Source organism: Oncorhynchus keta, chromosome 21 (genome assembly GCF_023373465.1).
Source record: "Oncorhynchus keta strain PuntledgeMale-10-30-2019 chromosome 21, Oket_V2, whole genome shotgun sequence".
Lineage (NCBI taxonomy): Eukaryota > Metazoa > Chordata > Actinopteri > Salmoniformes > Salmonidae > Oncorhynchus > Oncorhynchus keta.
In genome coordinates, this window is record NC_068441.1 from 14,114,844 (window position 1) to 14,135,171 (window position 20,328).

At 44.6% G+C, this 20,328-nt stretch overlaps 1 protein-coding gene across 7 annotated transcripts in view; it reads left to right on the forward strand.

The window, feature by feature from the left end:
• Positions 1 to 314: 314 nt before the first annotated feature.
• The window catches only part of LOC118399852 (membrane-associated guanylate kinase, WW and PDZ domain-containing protein 1-like), a 207,453-nt gene continuing 187,439 nt past the window's right edge, over positions 315 to 20,328 (forward strand). For 5 of the 7 annotated variants that reach the window (XM_052473356.1, XM_052473358.1, XM_052473357.1 and 2 more), the window contains exon 1: positions 316 to 1,155. In XM_052473356.1, coding sequence (XP_052329316.1) covers positions 858 to 1,155 — 298 coding nt within the window. In that variant the 5' untranslated portion in view covers positions 316 to 857. Of the gene's footprint in view, positions 1,156 to 20,328 lie in introns of all 7 variants that reach the window. The other 2 variants (XM_052473364.1, XM_052473360.1) reach the window with 2 other exon arrangements.

Consider the following 20,328-nt stretch of genomic DNA (forward strand, 5'->3'; position numbering starts at 1 on the left):
GGTGTAGCGTAAGGATTTAAAGGTGTAGAGACTAAAGAAAGATTGACTGAATGATAAATATAATATTTATTACATTTGCTTCATGCTTCGATTTAGATATGGCAGCTTATTCCCTCATTGGTATCAATTTATTGAAATGCAATTAAACCTCCTAAGAATATGATTTTTAAACAATAGTTCTGGTCAAAGTCAATATTATCCGTGCTTTAGTTTACTGTGTTTTCAAATAGTATGTTAGTCCTTGACGGTCGCGGCACTAGGACCCTGTAATAGGTGCAGCAGGATATCCCTCTGGACTCCGTAGGGAAACCAGACGCATGCGCTCATTTTACTAGCAGCACCTCTCGATCCGTACAGCACGCGGAGTGGGATAAAATATAACAAAACGTTGTACCTGCTTAAAGGAGCCGTGGTCTGTGTGGTACCACCAACCAACTCACCGCGTTTTCAAAGAAAACCTCCATTGCTTGGATCTTGAACGGAAAATATTGAAAGTGGTTTTTATAAAGAAGGAACTGAGAAACGACTTTAACAAGTGGATACTGTAGGTTAGTGGTACTTTTGCAGACGCCGAAGAGATATATAAACGAGATTACTCGGCAAGGAAGATGAGAAAAACAATACCTGCAAATTAGGACCAGCTGCTCAGGACTTCTACAGAAGTGGTCCATTGGACAAGAATGGCTTGATTTTTTTTTGCGTGAATGATGGGCAGATTTTGACAGCAGCACTCATGCTTCACGGAAAGAAAAAGAAAGTTTGTTGCGTCTGATTTGGATATTATATTCTGAGACACGTTGTGTTGTCTATATTTCTATAAATCGGCGAGACCACCTGTTTGGTGTCGGATATTCATCATGTCCAAAGTGATCCAAAAGAAGAATCACTGGACCACTAAAGTTAACGAGTGCGCGGTCCTCAAAGACGCTCGCGGTGACTTAAATGTGCAATTGCTCGGTGGTGCGGAGAACGGAGAGTTCGCCTACATCGGACAAGTTAACGATGGTATCGTGGTTTACAAAAATGGAAAATTAACAGAGGGGGCGTTGATATTGGAAGTAGAGAACCTCTCGATCTCTGGGTTGCCCCTGTATGATGTACGGACAGTGATAAAGAATTGCAGTGGTCCCATCAGATTGAGAACGGTCAGACAAGGTAAGAGATGACACTGAAGCAGCAGCAGCAGAGCGTCCCAGAGCGCCTCATTCGTCCACACTGAGTGATGTATGAAAGTGGACAAGGCACTAAAATGTTATGTAATAAGTATGTACTAAATCATTTCCCACTTTTCAGAATCCCATTCAAGGTTTTAGTTCCGTCAGATATGTACATACTCATACATTGTGAGTGATTTATGTTTGTTGAATTGCCCTTTTCCCCTTAAAACAACACCCACATGCCTTGCATTTCAGCAGTTAAATTACTTATGATTGGAGTGTACCATAACGACGCTGTAGGTGATATCTTGGCTGTCGCCTACCCATTAGGCCTAAGGCACGTATTGATAGTTGACTACATCCTACATCTGCTCATACCAGAGCAGGAAGATGACAACATTAACAAAAGCATACAAACAGCAGCTCTGGCCAGTGTGAACTGTTCATGGTCAACTTGACTCATCCTGGCCTTGTAGTTTGACACTAAGCCAATGTGACACAAACCCAGTGTGTCTGGCAGGCTTGTATGAATGCTCAGAGCTATGATGTAGTGCCTGTGCCACTCTGGGATTGGACTGATTTTAAAACGTTTCTTTGTGGTTGAAAGAGGGGGGGATCACATTTTTTAAACATTTTTCCACATTTATTTGTTTATAAACCCTGAGCACATATTCCTACTTCATTGGCCCAAATAAGGAGCCACTGGATGGGCAACCTGCGGACTACCTACTTTCTTGTCAGTTTCATACAACAAATTCCCAACTCAACACACAGTCCATGCCGCATGGTTCTAGTTATGGTTGATGAATCCCCTCTGTCTAGCCTAATGGGAAGAAGGTGGCCATCCTGCCCATGCTCATAATGACTTGAGACAATATCAGGAAGCTGGCCAATCAGCTCCCACTCCAGTCCCAGTGCTCCACCAGGCTCATTTCCAGATCCTGTTTGGAGGGATGGAGGAGGGGATGCCGTGGCAATACAGTCACATGACCATATGCCATTTCAGGTTTTAAAAATTCATGCTGTCTAGGAAATGTTCTCCCTAATCAGGAAAATATGTTTGGCCACAAGGGCCATCTGTATCCTATGTTCAGTTTAAATGTCCTAATTTAGCTCAAATCAATGTCTATTTTATTTAACTTGGCAAGTCAGTGAAGTACAAATTCTTATTTAGAATGACGGCCTAGGAACAGTGGGCTAACTGCCTTGTTCAGGGGCAGATCTACAGATGTTTACCTTGTCAGCTCTGGGATTCGATCCAGCAACCTTTCTTTTACTGGCCCAACGCTCTAACCACTAGGCTATCTACCGTGGCTGTCATTTTCATAGTTTGATGACTGTGAAGGCAAAAGGTGGTGCTGATTAGACTATTGTCCATCAGGTGGTAAGCTTTTCTGCATCCTCACTCAAGTTCAGGGTACAGGCTGGGCATGTTTTGGTGCCGATTATGGCTTTTTATCGGCCAACAGTACGTTGTTTTGTAGGGGGATTGACTACAGTACACACCTTACTGAGCTGCCACCGGGTGACACATGTCATTATATGGCCATGCTGCTGTATTGACACAGTAGCTCTGGCAGAGTCATTAACTGGATTATGTAATATGTGCGTAGTTTCGACATGTATTTCCACTCTCCCTGCTTTGTTGAAAGGACTCCTGCTGTATATCATAAAAAGAGAGACATGTTTTTGATTGACATTTCCTATTTAATACATTTAGTCTCAGTCTGTTGGGTATCTAGTCTGAACACTAAACTGTTTTTGAGGGAACTTGGTTGCAGATTATTATCATGTCTGAAATTCTGATAAAAAAATAATCTATTTGGGTTGTACCCTGGTCTAAATTTCCTCTACCCCACACACACACACACACACACACACACACACACACACACACACACACACACACACACACACACACACACACACACACACACACACACGAAGGCTTTAACATGGAAGCGGATTAGTGTACCTCAAGGCTCCCATAGTTAATGGACCCATGTGTTATTTAGCAAGTCCTCGTGTGTGTTTGCTGTGGGATCAGTGCATGGCGCTCCATGGGGCTGGGCCGATCAGACCAGGCAGCATGAAACACAGCATCAAGGTCAGGGGTCAGTGAGGAGGTATTTAGTGTCTGGATCACATCAGAGCACAGTATAACTCCATGTGATGCTGTTAATCCCCTCCTAATATACTACACTGGGCTGACTGAGTTAGTTATTCAGCCAGGGATCAGTCCGAAGGAAAGGCAAAGACAAGTTAATTTACAGTGGTATTCAAGTTTTTTAAGTTTCACCAACATGTGTGGCTAGCCTGAAACTTTGCAGGCTCAGCAGATTTAAACTCTGTTGTAAATCCACAAGGAACAAGTTAAACTTTTTACAATTGTGGTGCGATTATAGCTAGCTGGTCCTGTGGCTCAGATTTATGGCAGTATGGGTGGTAGGTCGACAATCTCTTTTTCAGTGGGTGTGTATTCATGGATGCCAAGGGAAGCCAGGCTTCCCCAAAAATGTACCAAGAAGAAATCTATAATTATAATATCTCTGTTTCTCTGTCATAATTTACCTTTATTCACAAGAGGCTGAATACAATATATATATATATATACACAAAAGTATGTGGACACCCCTTCATATTAATGGATTTGGCTATTTCAGCCACATTTGGCTATTTCAGCCACATTTGGCTATTTCAGCCACACCCGCAACAGGTGTATAAAACTGCATGGTTGTGTGCAATCATTGGCAGTAGAATGGTCTTATTGAAGAGCTCAGTGACTTTCAATGTGGCATTGTCATAGGATGGCACCTTTCCAACAAGTCAGTTCGTCAAATGTCTGTCCTGCTAGAGCTGCCCCGGTCAACTGTGTGCTGTAATTGTAAAGTGGAAACGTCGAGGAGCAACAACAGCTCAGCCATGAAGTGGTAGGCCACACAAGCTCACAGAACGGGACTGCAGGGTGCTAATTCGTAAAAATTGTCATCGGTTGCAACACTCACTACCGAGTTCCGAATTGCCTCTGGAAGCAATGCCAGCACAATAACTGTTCGTCTGGAGCTTCATGAAATGGGTTTCCTTGGCCCAGCAGCCGGACACAAGCCTAAGGAAACACTGTCACCACTGATAAAGCCACTATAATTGAGAATTTCAATAAGCATTTTTCTACGGCTGGCCATGCTTTCCACCTGGCTACTCCTACCCCGGTCAACAGCAACTCGCCCAAGCCTTCCCCAGCTGATGTTCTGAAAGAGCTGCAAAATCTGGACTCCTACAAATCAGCCGGGCTAGACAATCTGGACCCTTTCTTTCTAAAATTATCTGCTGAAATTGTTGCCAGCCCTATTACTAGCCTGTTCAACCTCTCTTTCGTGTCGTCTGAGATTCCCAAAGATTGGAAAGCAGCTGCGGTCATCCCCCTCTTCAAACAGGGGGACACTCTTGACCCAAACTGCTACAGACCTATATCTATCCTACCCTGCCTTTCAAAGGTCTTCGAAAGCCAAGTCAACAAACAGATTACCGACCATTTCAAATCTCACCATACCTTCTCTGCAATCTGGTTTCAGAGCTGGTCATGGGTGCACCTCAGCCACGCTCAAGGTCCTAAACGATATCTTAACCGCCATCGATAAACATTACTGTGCAGCCGTATTCATTGATCTGGCCAAGGCTTTCGACTCTGTCAATCACCACATCCTCTTCGGCAGACTCAACAGCCTTGGTTTCTCAAATGATTGCCTCGCCTGGCTCACCAACTACTTCTCTGATAGAGTTCAGTGTGTCAAATCGGAGGGTCTGCTGTCCGGACCTCTGGCAGTCTCTATGGCGGTGCCACAGGGTTCAATTCGTGGACCGACTCTCTTCTCTGTATACATCAATGAGGTCGCTCTTGCTGCTGGTGAGTCCCTGATCCACCTCTACGCAGACGACACCATTCTGTATACTTCCGGCCCTTCTTTGGACACTGTGTTAACAACCCTCCAGGCAAGCTTCAATGCCATACAACTCTCCTTCCGTGGCCTCCAATTGCTCTTAAATACAAGTAAAACTAAATGCATGCTCTTCAATCGATTGCTGCCTGCACCTGCCCGCCTGTCCAACATCACTACTCTGGGCGGCTCTGAATACGTGGACAACTACAAATACCTAGGTGTCTGGTTAGACTGTAAACTCTCCTTCCAGACCCACATCAAACATCTCCAATCCAAAGTTAAATCTAGAATTGGCTTCCTATTTCGCAACAAAGCATCCTTCACTCATGCTGCCAAACATACCCTTGTAAAACTGACCATCCTACCAATCCTCGACTTTGGCGATGTCATTTACAAAATAGCCTCCAATACCCTACTCAACAAATTGGATGCAGTCTATCACAGTGCAATCCGTTTTGTCACCAAAGCCCCATATACTACCCACCATTGCGACCTGTACGCTCTCGTTGGCTGGCCCTCGCTTCATACTCGTCGCCAAACCCAATGGCTCCATGTCATCGACAAGACCCTGCTAGGTAAAGTCCCCCCTTATCTCAGCTCGCTGGTCACCATAGAATCACCCACCTGTAGCACACGCTCCAGCAGGTATATCTCTCTGGTCACCCCCAAAACCAATTCTTTCTTTGGCCACCTCTCCTTCCAGTTGTCTGCTGCCAATGACTGGAACGAACTACAAAAATCTCTGAAACTGGAAACACTTATCTCCCTCACTAGCTTTAAGCACCAACTGTCAGAGCAGCTCACAGATTACTGCACCTGTACATAGCCCACCTACAATTTAGCCCAAACAACTACCTCTTTCCCTACTGTATTTATTTTATTTATTTATTTTGCTCCTTTGCACCCCATTATTTTTATTTCTACTTTGCACATTCTTCCACTGCAAATCTACCATTCCAGTGTTTCACTTGCTATATTGTATTTACTTAAATAAAGGTGAAATAAAAAAATACAAATGAAAAAATAAGATCACCATGCTCAATGCCAAGCGTCGGCTGGAGTGGTGTAAATCTCGCCGCCATTGGAAACGCGTTCTCTGGAGTGATGAATCACGTTTCACCATCTGGCAGTCTGACAGATGAATCTGGGTTTGGCGAATGCCAGGAGAAAGCAACCTGCATAGTGCCAACTGTAACATTTGGTGGAAGAGGAATAATGGTTTGGGGCTGTTTTTCATGGTTTGGGCTAGGCCCCTTAATTCCAGTGAAGGGAAATCTTAATGCTACAGCATATAATAACATTATAGATGATTATGTGCTTCCAACTTTGTGGAAAAAAGGCCCCTGTGCCCTATTTGTATTTAACTAGGCACAAAGCGAGGTCTATTCAGAAATGGTTTGTTGAGATCGGTGTGGAAGAACTTGACTGGCCTGCAAAGAGTCCTGACCCCGACCCCAGTGAACACTTTTGGGATAAATTGCCCCTGGCCTGAGAGGATGGAAGTTCAATATGTAGCTAGATGTAGAAGGCTAATGTTAACTAGCTGGCTCAATGTTGCCCGTGAAAGGAAGTTAGGCTAGCAAGCATTTTAGCCAGGTAGTCTAGGACACAGACAATCACAACCATGGACAGCCACATCATATTTAGCTTACGTTGATTGGACTATATTGTTTTTGTTATCTTTTAGTTGTCACTGTATTAAACTAAGCAGAGGTGGAATAGTGGAGGCAGCTCCTGTTTTCTTTGCGACTTGCGGTAACTCTCCAGTGTTCTCAATTGTTGTTTAGTGGTCCCGAAAATGTTGGAAACATTAACTTGCTTGACCATGCTGTAGGTCATGTTTGTTACATGCAATCTGCTTTGTGAACTTCACCAGACAGAGGTTGCTCTCCGGTTTTATGATGAAACATGGGTGTGGTTGAATTTATTCTGCAGCTGTGTCTTATTGTCTCGGCCTTCTGCTTGTATATCACGGTGTCAAGGCATATGAACTAACAGGTTATAGAGCAAACAAAGCAATTATCACAACACAGGTTGTAATATGGCTTTTTTATTCTGACTTGGCTTCACCAGTGGTATAAAAAAAATAAAACATTTAGTATATCTATTTATGTTTTTTACCCAAGTGTTGCTACTGTTCTCCTTCTGTCTTTGCATGTGGAAGCATTTATTTCCTTTTCCTCTGTGTGAACCCCCACAGCCCCCCCATCTTTTGTATTCTCTGACACAGTTGACCAGCTCAACTTCCCCTACACAATGTGTTCAGACACAATCTCTGGGTTTAATTGATCCGTGTTAGTTACAGCGGAAGTGCTCCAGCTGCTTCCGCTGTGCTCCAGTCTCTTTCTGCCTGCCTGTCTGGATGGACGGTGTTGTGCCCTTCAGATCCATTCTAATTGTGATCCCATGATGTTCAGAACTCCTGTCAACAGCCTCTTCGTCATCATGGCTATTCCTCAAGGAGGAATTCTTTAGGAATTCTACATTCTTTAATTTCTCCAACCCCCCCCCCCCCTCTCTTGATTTCCTGTCAGACGCTGAAGTCGCACACGTCTTGTTGAGTGGCTGAGATTTGGATTTAGAGCTTCTAGATATTTCTCCCAGTTCTCAGTCTTCACTTCCCATCTCTTTAACACATCCCAAGCAGTGGATCATTTGACAAATCTACTCCTAAGGCCTCTGCTTATTTCCACATTGTCAATGTGGCTGTCATATTAGCATAATCCCATATGTGGGAGGTGTTTTTCAGGCACAGTCGTGTGCAGTACCACAGTGTATATGGCGTCTAATGGCTGAGGGGTTTGGGAATGAGCTTACTGTGAAGCCTTTGACTGCTATGGTAAGTTTGATTTAAATCCGTCCCATTGCAGTGACATCAGAAGAGAATTGCATTCCACAGTCATTCTACAATCCCACACGGTGTTCATTAGAAGGTTCAGTTGACCGTTATACAAAGTTGTGTTCTTCACATCCAACGCATGCAGGAATCTGATCATCATTGCATTTGATTTTGATTTGATCAGCCTGGAGCTGAGCGGGGCAGATTGTGACTCATGCTGATGTGCCAAAGCCTTCAGTTTTGCTGTTGTTTTCTGCAAATTAGACGCAGTATTGCTCCAACGGGCATACTGCTACCAGGAAGTCAATTTATATGAGCAGAAGTAGATGTTAATAGTCTTGGCGGCATAGAAGTCAAGAATCTTCCATGTTCAAATTACATACTAATAAGCAGGAGCCCATAAATTCACACATACCTTATCTCTGCTATTGTCATAAAATATGAAAACAGCTTTGGAATCTAAAATATTCATTTGCTTTGATTATTTGTACTTGTATTTAGTCAGTCTATCCTCTGTTCTCTGGAGATGCTTTCTTCTTTACCTTTTCAATTATACTTAGACCAGTGCCCTGGGTCCGATTACACATCTCATTAGCTTCTGCTGGTGCCCACCCATCTCTCTCTCTCTCTCTCTCACACACACACACACACACACACACACACACACACACACACACACACACACACACACACACACACACACACACACACACACACACACACACACACACACACACACACACACACACACATTTCTTGGGGATTTGAAGACAGGCAGTCCTGATTAAGAGGATTATATAGACATGGTTGTGTTTTCCACAATAGCCAGCAGACTACACACACACTCTCTGGTGTTGTGTGTTTCTGTTTGGTCTGGAAGCCCAAGGCATGGCATACACACACACTCTCTGGGGTGGTGTGTTTCTGTTTGGTCTGGAAGCCCAAGGCATGGCATACACACACACTCTCTGGGGTGGTGTGTTTCTGTTGGGTCTGGAAGCCCAAGGCATGGCATACACACACTCTGGGGTGGTGTGTTTCTGTAGGGTCTGGAAGCCCAAGGCATGGCATACACACACTCTGGGGTGGTGTGTTTCTGTAGGGTCTGGAAGCCCAAGGCATGGCATACACACACTCTGGGGTGGTGTGTTTCTGTTGGGTCTGGAAGCCCAAGGCATGGCATACACACACTCTGGGGTGGTGTGTTTCTGTGGGTCTGGAAGCCCAAGGCATGGCACACACACACACTGGGGTGGTGTGTTTCTGTGGGTCTGGAAGCCCAAGGCATGGCATACACACACCAGAGGAATCCCCAGTCCACCTCTCTAGCATGCTGTCTCATTCTTCTTCATCAGCTCAGTCTCCATCTTCTCTTTTGCTCCTCCATTCTCTCTCAATCTTTGATCGTCTCTCTCTTTGTCATCTGAGTGTGTGAATTGTACAGCCTCTTGATGATGGGGTTCAAATCAAATTTTATTTGTCACATACACATGGTTAGCAGATGTTAATGCGAGTGTAGCGAAATGGTTGTGCTTCTAGTTCCGACAATGCAGTAATAACCAACAAGTAATCTAACTAACAATTCCAAAACTACTATCTTATACACACAAGTGTAGGAGGATAAAGAATATGTACATAAAGATATATGAATGAGTGATTGTACAGAGCGGCATAGGCAAGATACAGTAGATGGTATTGAGTACAGTATATACATATGAGATGAGTATGTAGACAAAGTAAACAAAGTGGCATAGTTAAAGTGGCTAGTGATACATGTATTACATAAAGATGCAGTAGATGATATAGAGTACAGTATATACGTATACATATGAGATGAATAATGTAGGGTATGTAAACATTATATTAGGTAGCATTGTTTAAAGTGGCTAGTGATATATTTGACATTTCCCATCAATTCCCATTACTAAAGTGGCTGGAGTTGAGTCAGTGTGTTGGCAGCAGCCACTCAATGTTAGTGGTGGCTGTTTAACAGTCTGATGGCCTTGAGATAGAAGCAGTTTTTCAGTCTCTCGGTCCCAGCTTTGATGCACCTGTACTGACCTCGCCTTCTGGATTATAGCGGGGTGAACAGGCAGTGGCTCGGGTGGTTGTTGTCCTTGATGATCTTTATGGCCTTCCTGTAACATTGGTTGGTGTAGGTATCCTGGAGGGCAGGTAGTTTGCCCCCGGTGATGCGTTGTGCAGACCTCACTACCCTCTGGAGAGCCTTACGGTTGTGGGCGGAGCAGTTGCCGTACCAGGCGGTGATACAGCCCGCCAGGATGGTCTAGATTGTGCATCTGTAGAAGTTTGAGTGCTTTTGGTGACTAGCCGAATTTCTTCAGCCTCCTGAGGTTGAAGAGGCGCTGCTGCATCTTCTTCACGATGTTGTCTGTGTGGGTGGACCAATCCAGTTTGTCTGTGATGTGTATGCCGAGGAACTTAACTTACTACCCTCTCCACTACTGTTCCATCGATGTGGATAGGGGGGTGTTCCCTCTGCTGTTTCCTGAAGTCCACAATCATCTCCTTAGTTTTGTTGACGTTGAGTGTGAGGTTATTTTCCTGACACCACACTCCGAGGGCCCTCCCCTCCTCCCTGTAGGCCATCTCGTCGTTGTTGGTGATCAAGCCTACCACTGTTGTGTTGTCCGCAAACTTGATGATTGGTCTCAGATGTCTGTGAACTAACTTGGGCTGACTTGGCAGAACCCTTCTCCCCATGTTAACTCTTGAAAATATACCGTACCATAAGGACCTTCATGGGAGTTGTGGATTAGTGTGTGTCACATGGCATTGCAGTAAGTACCATTTTCAGTAGTGACACTTGGTGGGTCGACGAAACAAACACGTTTGTATAACGAGAACCAGACTGGATGCAAATGTGTGTGTTTTACACAGGACTATGATTTACATCTACCATCTGTGTTTCTGGTGTCTGTTCAGGATATGTTTTGATGATTCATGTTTGTAAAAATCCTGCATTAGCATGCTCTCCGAGCACATTTGACATTTAATCACCACCCAAATGTCATTCATTAATTATAATTGTTATTCATTTCGACCCTCATTAGTCACTATGAATTACCTAGAGAAACATGAATGTGTGTGTGTGTGTGGGGGGGACTTCAGGAGTTTACTCCAAATCTCTCATCTGGAAATGTCAGCTGCTGTGATTGACCAGCATTTGGTTTTCTTGATGGACAAAGCATGTGGCTGTTAGCTGGACACTGCTGTTATCTAATGCTCCAAAATGGTGGTGTTTAACAACCGATGTCATCATCTGTACAGGTGGGCTAAATCTATATGCTCAGCAATATGTGGGGCAATGTGTGGTGGTAATATAGTGCCAAATGCCATAGCCATGGTCATATACAGTGCAGGGCAGTACGTTTCTCTCTAGCAGACCTTTAAACATGTCCTGTCCTGGTCCCTTCATCCACACCTAAGACTTGCTGGGCACAGAGATTACAACCAGACTCGGCACGTTATCAACACCTTCATAATGCCTCCTAGTTCAGACGACACACACGGGTGTTGCACTGCTGGACCCCTGTAGACACATGCTGGTCCGCTCTTTCACATCATCCACATCGTACCTTGTAGCTCACTTGCGCAATACTCTCTGTGTGTGTGTGTGTGTGTGTGTGTTCATACTGTTCACGGTCCTCCCAACGGCAGCAATCGGCAAAGACTTTTTAGAAAGCTCTGTTCTTCTGTCCTTCCTAGCATGGCCAGATAGTTAGCAGCAGTTCTGTAGTGCTGTGATCTGATTGGCGGTGATGGTGGACGTCTGTTTCCGTGACGACTCCCAATGGGAGCGGAGCAGTGGAGGAGTGGCGCAGATGCCACGGGTCAGGGCCGGAGGCGTCCCCAATGTGACATGTGCTGTTCACTCTGTCCCCATCGATCAATCGCTCCTCTCCCTCAGGCAGGCACGCCAGGAAAACAGTCCCCCTCAACAATTTTTCTCCCTGCCCTGTCATGGCGTGGGCAGGCCAGCCAGAACATGCCCCACACACACAGGCATACACATCTCTTTTTTTAACACAGTTGTTGGTGACATTGGCTATGAATGTTTCCTAAAAAACATATTGAATTAGGTGAAATGTTGTCTTACTTGGAGACTGTTGTTCTCGCTAATAGAACAGGGGCCCCCTCCCTCACAGTACAGTACCTCGCCCTACACACACCCCTATGGAAACAATGATGTTATGACTATGTCAAGGAGTTAATTTCCATGCATTTATTTATGCTTAGATTCTCCCTGACTAACCAGCAGAGAGACTGACAAGCTGAATTTAACAAACTGTTTGAAGTAGATGCTTGTGGCCAGGCTATTCTGAACCCTTTAATGTGGAGATTTGTACTTTGCTGTGTTAGTCAAAATGTTAATGGCCAGAGTGGTGATCTTTTGGCTCGCTTTGGAATTGCATCATCACTTTTAAAAAGTGCCACACAGCCAGCATCAAACTCTGAGGGTTCAGATATACACACACACCAATGCTCTCATGATCTCTATCACTCTGCAGTGGAATGCTTTATTCATGAACTGGGCGATGTAGGGTTGTACTACAATACCACATTTCACATGGTAAATAAGAACACGAATTTGACTAAACTATACGGTTCTATTAAAAACATACTTTATGTAAATTGTGTGGTTTTATAGCTCGCAAAATAAACAAATGTGACTCTAGATGGCAACATAATGTTTGTTACTAACATTAGTGCTGTTTTCCTCCTTCAATCTGCTATTTTGTTGTTTTCTTGCCATGATACACCTACAGGTCTCTGCTCTCTGTCAGCCACAGGTTTTCTTTACAGGGACCTGCCTATTTTTAATGTTGTCCTTAGGTTTGGTTTTGGTTCTGCTTCTCCTCATGGTGTGGATTAGTGATGAGACTATTGCTACACTGTGTCTGCTAGCAGTAATTGTGATGGAGAAGGCATAGCAAACTGATTATCCACAGCATTGACTTGTTCGTCTTAAAGGGATACTGCATAGCAAACTGATTATCCACAGCATTGACTTGTTCGTCTTAAAGGGATACTGCACAGCAAGCTGATTATCCACAGCTTTGACTTGTTCGTCTTAAAGGGATACTGCACAGCAAACTGATTATCCACAGCATTGACTTGTTCGTCTTAAAGGGATACTGCACAGCAAACTGATTATCCACAGCATTGACTTGTTCGTCTTAAAGGGATACTGCACAGCAAGCTGATTATCCACAGCTTTGACTTGTTCGTCTTAAAGGGATACTGCATAGCAAACTGATTATCCACAGCTTTGACTTGTTCGTCTTAAAGGGATACTGCATAGCAAACTGATTATCCACAGCATTGACTTCTTCGTCTTAAAGGGATACTGCGAGATTCAGGCAATTAAGATTTTCTTAACCAGAGTCGGATGAACTCTTGGACACCATCTGTATGTCTGTGTGCAGCAATGTCGAAGTCTACAGGTACGGTAGCATATGCTAGCTAACGTTAGGCTTGGGCGGTGTCCAGATTGTCTTACCTTCATACCGACCTTGTGCCATTCCGGGTTGTTTGGTAATATCGGCACTGAACACACAGGGCTCTATTTTCAAACCCCACTGAGCCTTTGTAATTCGAAGGTTGGCAATGCTAACAAGTACATGTCAAATCCCATAGACAGTGCTAACCAATGCATTGCAAACATGTTTATAGTCTCTGACCTATTTTCAGGACGACATCCCAGCTCATGAAGTTATAAGTAACAAAAAAAATGCTACTCAGTTTGCTCACAGCAAGGGTTGGGGGTGTATGCCTTATGATTAACGACTCATGGTGTAATCACAACAACATACAGCAACTCAAGTCCTTTTGTTGACCTGACCTAGAATTCCTTACAATCAAATGCTGACCGCATTATCTTCCAAGAGAATTCTCTTCGATTATAGTCACAGCTGTGTATATCTCCCCCCTCCCCCAAAGAAGATCCCTCGTCGGCCCTGAAAGAACTTCACTGGACTCTATATAAACTGGAAACCATTCATCCTGAGGCTGCATTTATTGTAGCTGGGGATTTTAACAAAGCTAACCTAAGAACCATACTTCCTAAATTCTGTCTGCATATCAAATGCGTGACAAGAGCTGTTAGCTTTCTGGATCATTGCTACTCAAACTTCTGCGATGCATACAAAGCGCTCCCCCGCCCTGCTTTCGGAAATTCTGTCCTTGACTCCATTTTGTTGCTTCCAGCCTATAGACAGAAACTAAAACGGGAAATGCCCGTGCTCAGGTCAATACAATGTTGGTCTGACCAATCGGATTCCACGCTTCAAGATTGCTTCGATCTCGTGGACTGGGATATGTTCCGGATAGCCTCAGACAATAACATTGATGTATACGCTGACTTGGTGAACGAGTTTATTAGCAAGTGCATTGGAGATGTCGTACCCTCTGTGACCATTAAAACCTTCCCTAACCAGAAACCGTGGATTGATGGCAGTGTTAGCGCAAACCACCGCTTTTAATCATGGCAAGGTGACCAGAAACACGACTGAATACTAACAGTGCAGCTATTCCCTCCTCAATCAAACAAGCAAAGCGTTAGTAGAGAGACAAGGTAGAGTCGCAATTCAACGGCTCAAACACGAGACATATGTAGCAGGATCTACAGTCAATCACGGATTACAAAAATAAAACCAGCCCCGTCGCAGACACTGACGTCTTGCTCCCAGACAAATTAAACAACTTCTTTGCTCGCTTTGAGGACAATACAGTGCCACTGACACAGCCCGCTACCAAAACCCGTGGGCTCTCCTTCTACATGGCCAACGTGAGTAAAACGTTTAAACGTGTTAACCCTCGCAAGGCTGCTGGCCCAGACGGCTTCCCTAGCCACGTCCTCAGAGCATGCGCAGACCAGCTGGCTGGTGTGGTTACGGACATAATCAACCAATCCCTATCCTAGTCTGTTGTCCCCACATGCTTCAAGATGGCCACCATTGCTCCTGTTCCCAAGAAAGTGAGCGTGGGAGTCCACTCCGATTTTCTCTTCTCCAGTTTCTGGGATAAGTGGAATTGCCTTGGGGGGTTACAAACAAAGGATCCCAGTCAGGAAAGTTGTATTTCTGGTTGCAATGCTGGTGAGTTACTGCCTCTCTAAAATCCAAACTATTCAGGCTGTATATAATAATGCAAAGGAGGTTCTGAGCTAATAAGGTGAGAAATAAATCCCAAAACGATAAAACTGCAAAGTTGCTTAGGAGCCATGAACAGGGTGACCATGTCTACCGGCGCCATCCTGCAAAGAGAATATATCTTATTGTTGGAGTCTGTAATTGGATCTCTTAGCCAAGAACATCTCTTAGCCAAGAACATCATATAATGGTGATATGCAGCATCTTCAAGCCTTTTCATACTGTCCTCTCTCCCTGCCCAGCCCTGAGGCAAATGATGTCCCCACTCAATACACTTACCCAAGAGGTGACATCGCCTATACCTGTGATGTATTGCCCCAATCTGTGTAATACTATATGGAGAATAGGCTCTCTGATGGTAAATAGTTAGTGGTAATAAGAGGGAAGACTAAGTGAATCCAGACGGACGGACGGTACTCTCTGTCCTCAGGCTGAAACTGGGCTTCTTTAAAATCTCATCAATTAAGGAAGAAATCTAATTTCCCTCCCGGCCTCTTATAGCAGTACTGGTACTGGCAGTCTGTCTGCTTTTTTTCACAGGATTTGATTATAATTCTTTCTGATGTGAATGGTCTGATAAGGAGAGACTAGTGGAGCGGGTTTGCCCTGCCTTAACCCCATTTTGCCTGTCTACAGTTTCTCTCATTGCCACACGGACTCTACAGTAATGGTCAAGGAGGACATACAGTATTCTGGGCTGGTTTGATGGAGGCATGTCATGCTCAAGCTCCATTACTCACATACCACTCACATACCATACATAGAGTTCTCAGATCTCCCCTTGGAGTGTGTTCGAAGTTACACTGTAGTTCGGCAAGCTAAACCCCTCTTCTTTTAAGGAAATGTGTCATCTGTTAAAAACAGCTGAATAATGTAAATGAGGAAGACAAGGAACGTCTCTCTCACTGCTCTTAACGGACCCTCACTTCCCTTCTTCTTCCTCTCGTTATTGTCTCCTCTCTGTCTCTCAGGCCCTTTCAGGGGTGAGCTCCATTTCCTGTGTGTCACTTCCTGAACCCTTTGTTTGGCTACCTTTTGTCCATCCTCCACTGCTCTCTCTCTTCCGTTGGTTGACATTTGAATGCTTTGACATTTCAGACGGTTATGCCTTTTTAATAGGGTGAGGGTTGGTTATGGAAAATGAGTCCCAACTCCTGTAATATTAAAGCAGCACCTTGTGGCTGTAGGCTATCGAGGGGAACAGGTCAAAGCAGTGCCTTCTCAATGAAAACAGACACATGAGAATGTACCAACTGATTGACAGACTGACTGCATAGTACATTAGTGATGTGGGGAAAAAATCGGTAGTTGCATATCGGGATTTTAAAAAAAAGTTCATTTTTTAACACTATTGTAATATAATATTTTGCGCTGTTCTGCGATACCGGCACCAAAACTCCAGTATTTCTTTCCTTCATATCTTCGTCACCATCTTCTTTTAAAGAAAATAATAGTTAGTCACAAACGATCTTGATAACATGTAAACAGCCTTGCTAACCAGCTCTGATAGGGTGAGTAAAATGGCCAGAGTGAGGTCTTCTCTAATTTCTGTCTGGAAGTAGCTAGCTAGCCAAATTTAGCCGGTTACCTTGGGTACTTGTTTGCAGGCAAGTTGCAGAAGGACGAGGAGGCTACAGTCCCCCAACGTTTATTAGTGCAATTTTGATTTTGCAACTAGCTGAAACAGTTTGAGAGGGTTTATCTAATGTTCCTTCGGTAGATTTGAGCTAATCTTACTTTGGCTCACATTAGTTGTTGATCTGGTTGATGTGCAAGACTTAGGTAGAGAGAGCCTACCAGTTCATGGTTGTTTGATCAATAGGACTGTTAAGTTCCTAAATGTAAGAGGGTTCCCATGGTGTTGACATAATGGCAGAAATCCATTCATGTTTATTTTGTGGGTTTTGCATTCTAATGATATAAAGTCTCGCTGTTGCAACTTCCTGTAAACACACAGTCCAGTTCAAAGTAAATGATGGCAGGCCTGTGTGACAAATGGCTTCTTTGCATGAAGGCCTACTGTGATGGCCGGCCTGTGTGACAAATGGCTTCTTTGCATGAAGGCCTACTGTGATGGCCGGCCTGTGTGACAAATGGCTTCTTTGCATGAAGGCCTACTGTGATGGCAGGCCTGTGTGACAAATGGCTTCTTTGCATGAAGGCCTACTGTGATGGCCGGCCTGTGTGACAAATGGCTTCTTTGCATGAAGGCCTACTGTGATGGCAGGCCTGTGTGACAAATGGCTTCTTTGCATGAAGGCCTACTGTGATGGCCGGCCTGTGTGACAAATGGCTTCTTTGCATGAAGGCCTACTGTGATGGCAGGCCTGTGTGACAAATGGCTTCTTTGCATGAAGGCCTACTGTGATGGCCGGCCTGTGTGACAAATGGCTTCTTTGCATGAAGGCCTACTGTGATGGCAGGCCTGTGTGACAAATGGCTTCTTTGCATGAAGGCCTACTGTGATGGCAGGCCTGTGTGACAAATGGCTTCTTTGCATGAAGGCCTACTGTGATGGCCGGCCTGTGTGACATGGCTTCTTTGCATGAAGGCCTACTGTGATGGCAGGCCTGTGTGACATGGCTTCTTTGCATGAAGGCCTACTGTGATGGCAGGCCTGTGTGACATGGCTTCTTTGCATGAAGGCCTACTGTGATGGCAGGCCTGTGTGACATGGCATCTTTGCATGAAGGCCTACTGTGATGGCAGGCCTGTGTGACATGGCTTCTTTGCATGAAGGCCTACTGTGATGGCAGGCCTGTGTGACATGGCTTCTTTGCATGAAGGCCTACTGTGATGGCAGGCCTGTGTGACAAATGGCTTCTTTGCATGAAGGCCTACTGTGATGGCAGGTCTGTGTGGCAAATAGCTTCTTTGCATAAAGGCCTACTGTGATGGCAGGCCTGTGTGGCAAATAGCTTCTTTGCATAAAGGCCTACTGTGATGGCAGGCCTGTGTGGCAAATAGCTTCTTTGCATAAAGGCCTACTGTGATGGCAGGCCTGTGTGGCAAATAGCTTCTTTGCATAAAGGCCTACTGTGATGGCAGGCCTGTGTGGCAAATAGCTTCTTTGCATAAAGGCCTACTGTGATGGCAGGCCTGTGTGGCAAATAGCTTCTTTGCATAAAGGCCTACTGTGATGGCAGGCCTGTGTGGCAAATAGCTTCTTTGCATAAAGGCCTACTGTGATGGCAGGCCTGTGTGGCAAATAACTTCTTTGCATAAAGGCCTACTGTAGCTCTGATTGGCTATGGTGCACCGATCTGTGTAGACTCAGGTTCTGGACAAGACAGATGTTTTATTTGCTACAGTGTCTTTAAAGTGTCATTCTTCTTGGGGGTGTATATAAGATTTAATGTTGCTAAAATGCTGTCAGTTCCACTGTAATAGTATTATTAGGGGGTAGAGCCCTGCCCGTTGAAGTGCAGCTGCTCTGGCGCCAGCCTCTGCTGTGGGAATTCCTTGCGATAGCAACAGTGTATTCTCCAACTGTCACCTCTGTGTAGTGTGTGTGTTGACACTGATGCACCTGTTCCCAGGTAGAACAGAGCCAGTCCGACAGGTTATAGCAAAACTGCTGCATAACTTCCTTACACCTTTCAACAGGTGAAACGGCAGGACTCTCAGGTGGAATGCCAGCTTACAGGTGGGCGTAGCTACACTGTGAGGCCCAGTGGTTGAGGAACTGTTGTGACACAGCCACTGTTTTTCTCTTCCTTTTTTGACCCCGACCTTTGGATGTGCACCCCCCTTTAAACACAGTCTTTCCTCAGTTGTGTATGATCCAGGATCAGCTCTCCCGGCCCCACCCCTATCTATAAGCATCACAAGCTAAACAATAGCAGTCCCTAACTGTAATTAAAGGCATAAAGTATCTACTTTGCATGCTCAGCATGCTGTAGAGACCCTGGTTAAATACAGTACTGTGATAGTCCAAGTTGTCCCTTCTCCTTTCTCTCCTTCCCTCATCACCCTCTCCTTGTAGTGTGTGTAAGCATGATGTTTGAGGTGATTTGAAGTCAGGTGGCCCTGGTTACGACAGCAACAGGGACAAACCCTGAGTCTTGGGCATCTTTGGCTGACTGATTGATAAATGAAATCTCCTGGATGTTCCCTTACGGCCTGCTTAATGTCTGGCCAGGCAAACATATGACCTCAGGGAAGGCATGGTATAAACACTCCTGCCTGCCTGCCCTTCTGACTGGAGGTTAAGAAGCCGTTGCCTCATGACTCATATTTTTTGAATAACTGTGTTTACTTTCTTTGTGCCGCATTCCTCTCATCCCTTTGTAGCAGTAGGTATTACATGTATGATCACAACCAACCTCGTTTGACTCCTTCCCTTTAAGTCTTTTATTTTGAAGTTTCTGGTTTGTAGGACTGCCAGCAAGTACATGTAAACTTGCTTTGGAATGGATTTAGTTAAACTCCCAGGTGCATATACACACGCCTTCTACAAATTGATGCAGAAAGGCCAGATAGAGAAATCTCTTTGTAAATGGAGAAATACAGTTGAAGTCTGTTTACATACACTTAGATTGGAGTCATAAACTCATTTTTCAACCACTCCAGAAGTTTACATATACACTAAGTTGACTGTGTCTTCAAAGAGCTTGGGAAATTCCAGAAAATTGTCATAGCTTTAGAAGCTTCTGATAGGCTAATTGACATAATTGGAGTCAGTTGGAGGTGTATCTGTGGATGTATTTCAAGGCCTACCTTCAAACTCAGTGCCTCTTTGTTTGACATCATGGAAAAATCAAAAGAAATCATCCAAGACCTCAGAAAAAAAATTGTAGACCTCCACAAGTCTGGTTCATTCATGGGAGCAATTTCCAAATTCCTGAAATTACCACGTTCATCTGTACAAACAATAGTACGCAAGTATGAACACCATGGGACCATGCAGCCGTCATACCGCTCAGGAAGGAGAAGTGTTCTGTCTCCTAGAGATGAACATACTTTGGTGAGAAAAGTGCAAATCAATCACTGAACATGTTTGGAGGAAAATGGGGCTTGCAAGCCGAAGAACACCATCCCAACCGTGAAGCACGGGGGTGGCAGCATCATGGGTGGGGGTGCTTTGATGCAGGAGGGACTGATGCACTTCGCAAAATAGATGACATCATGAGGGAGGGAAATTATATGGATATATTGAATCAACATCTCAAGACATCAGTCAGGAAGTTAAAGCTTGGTCGCAAATGGGTCTTCCAAAT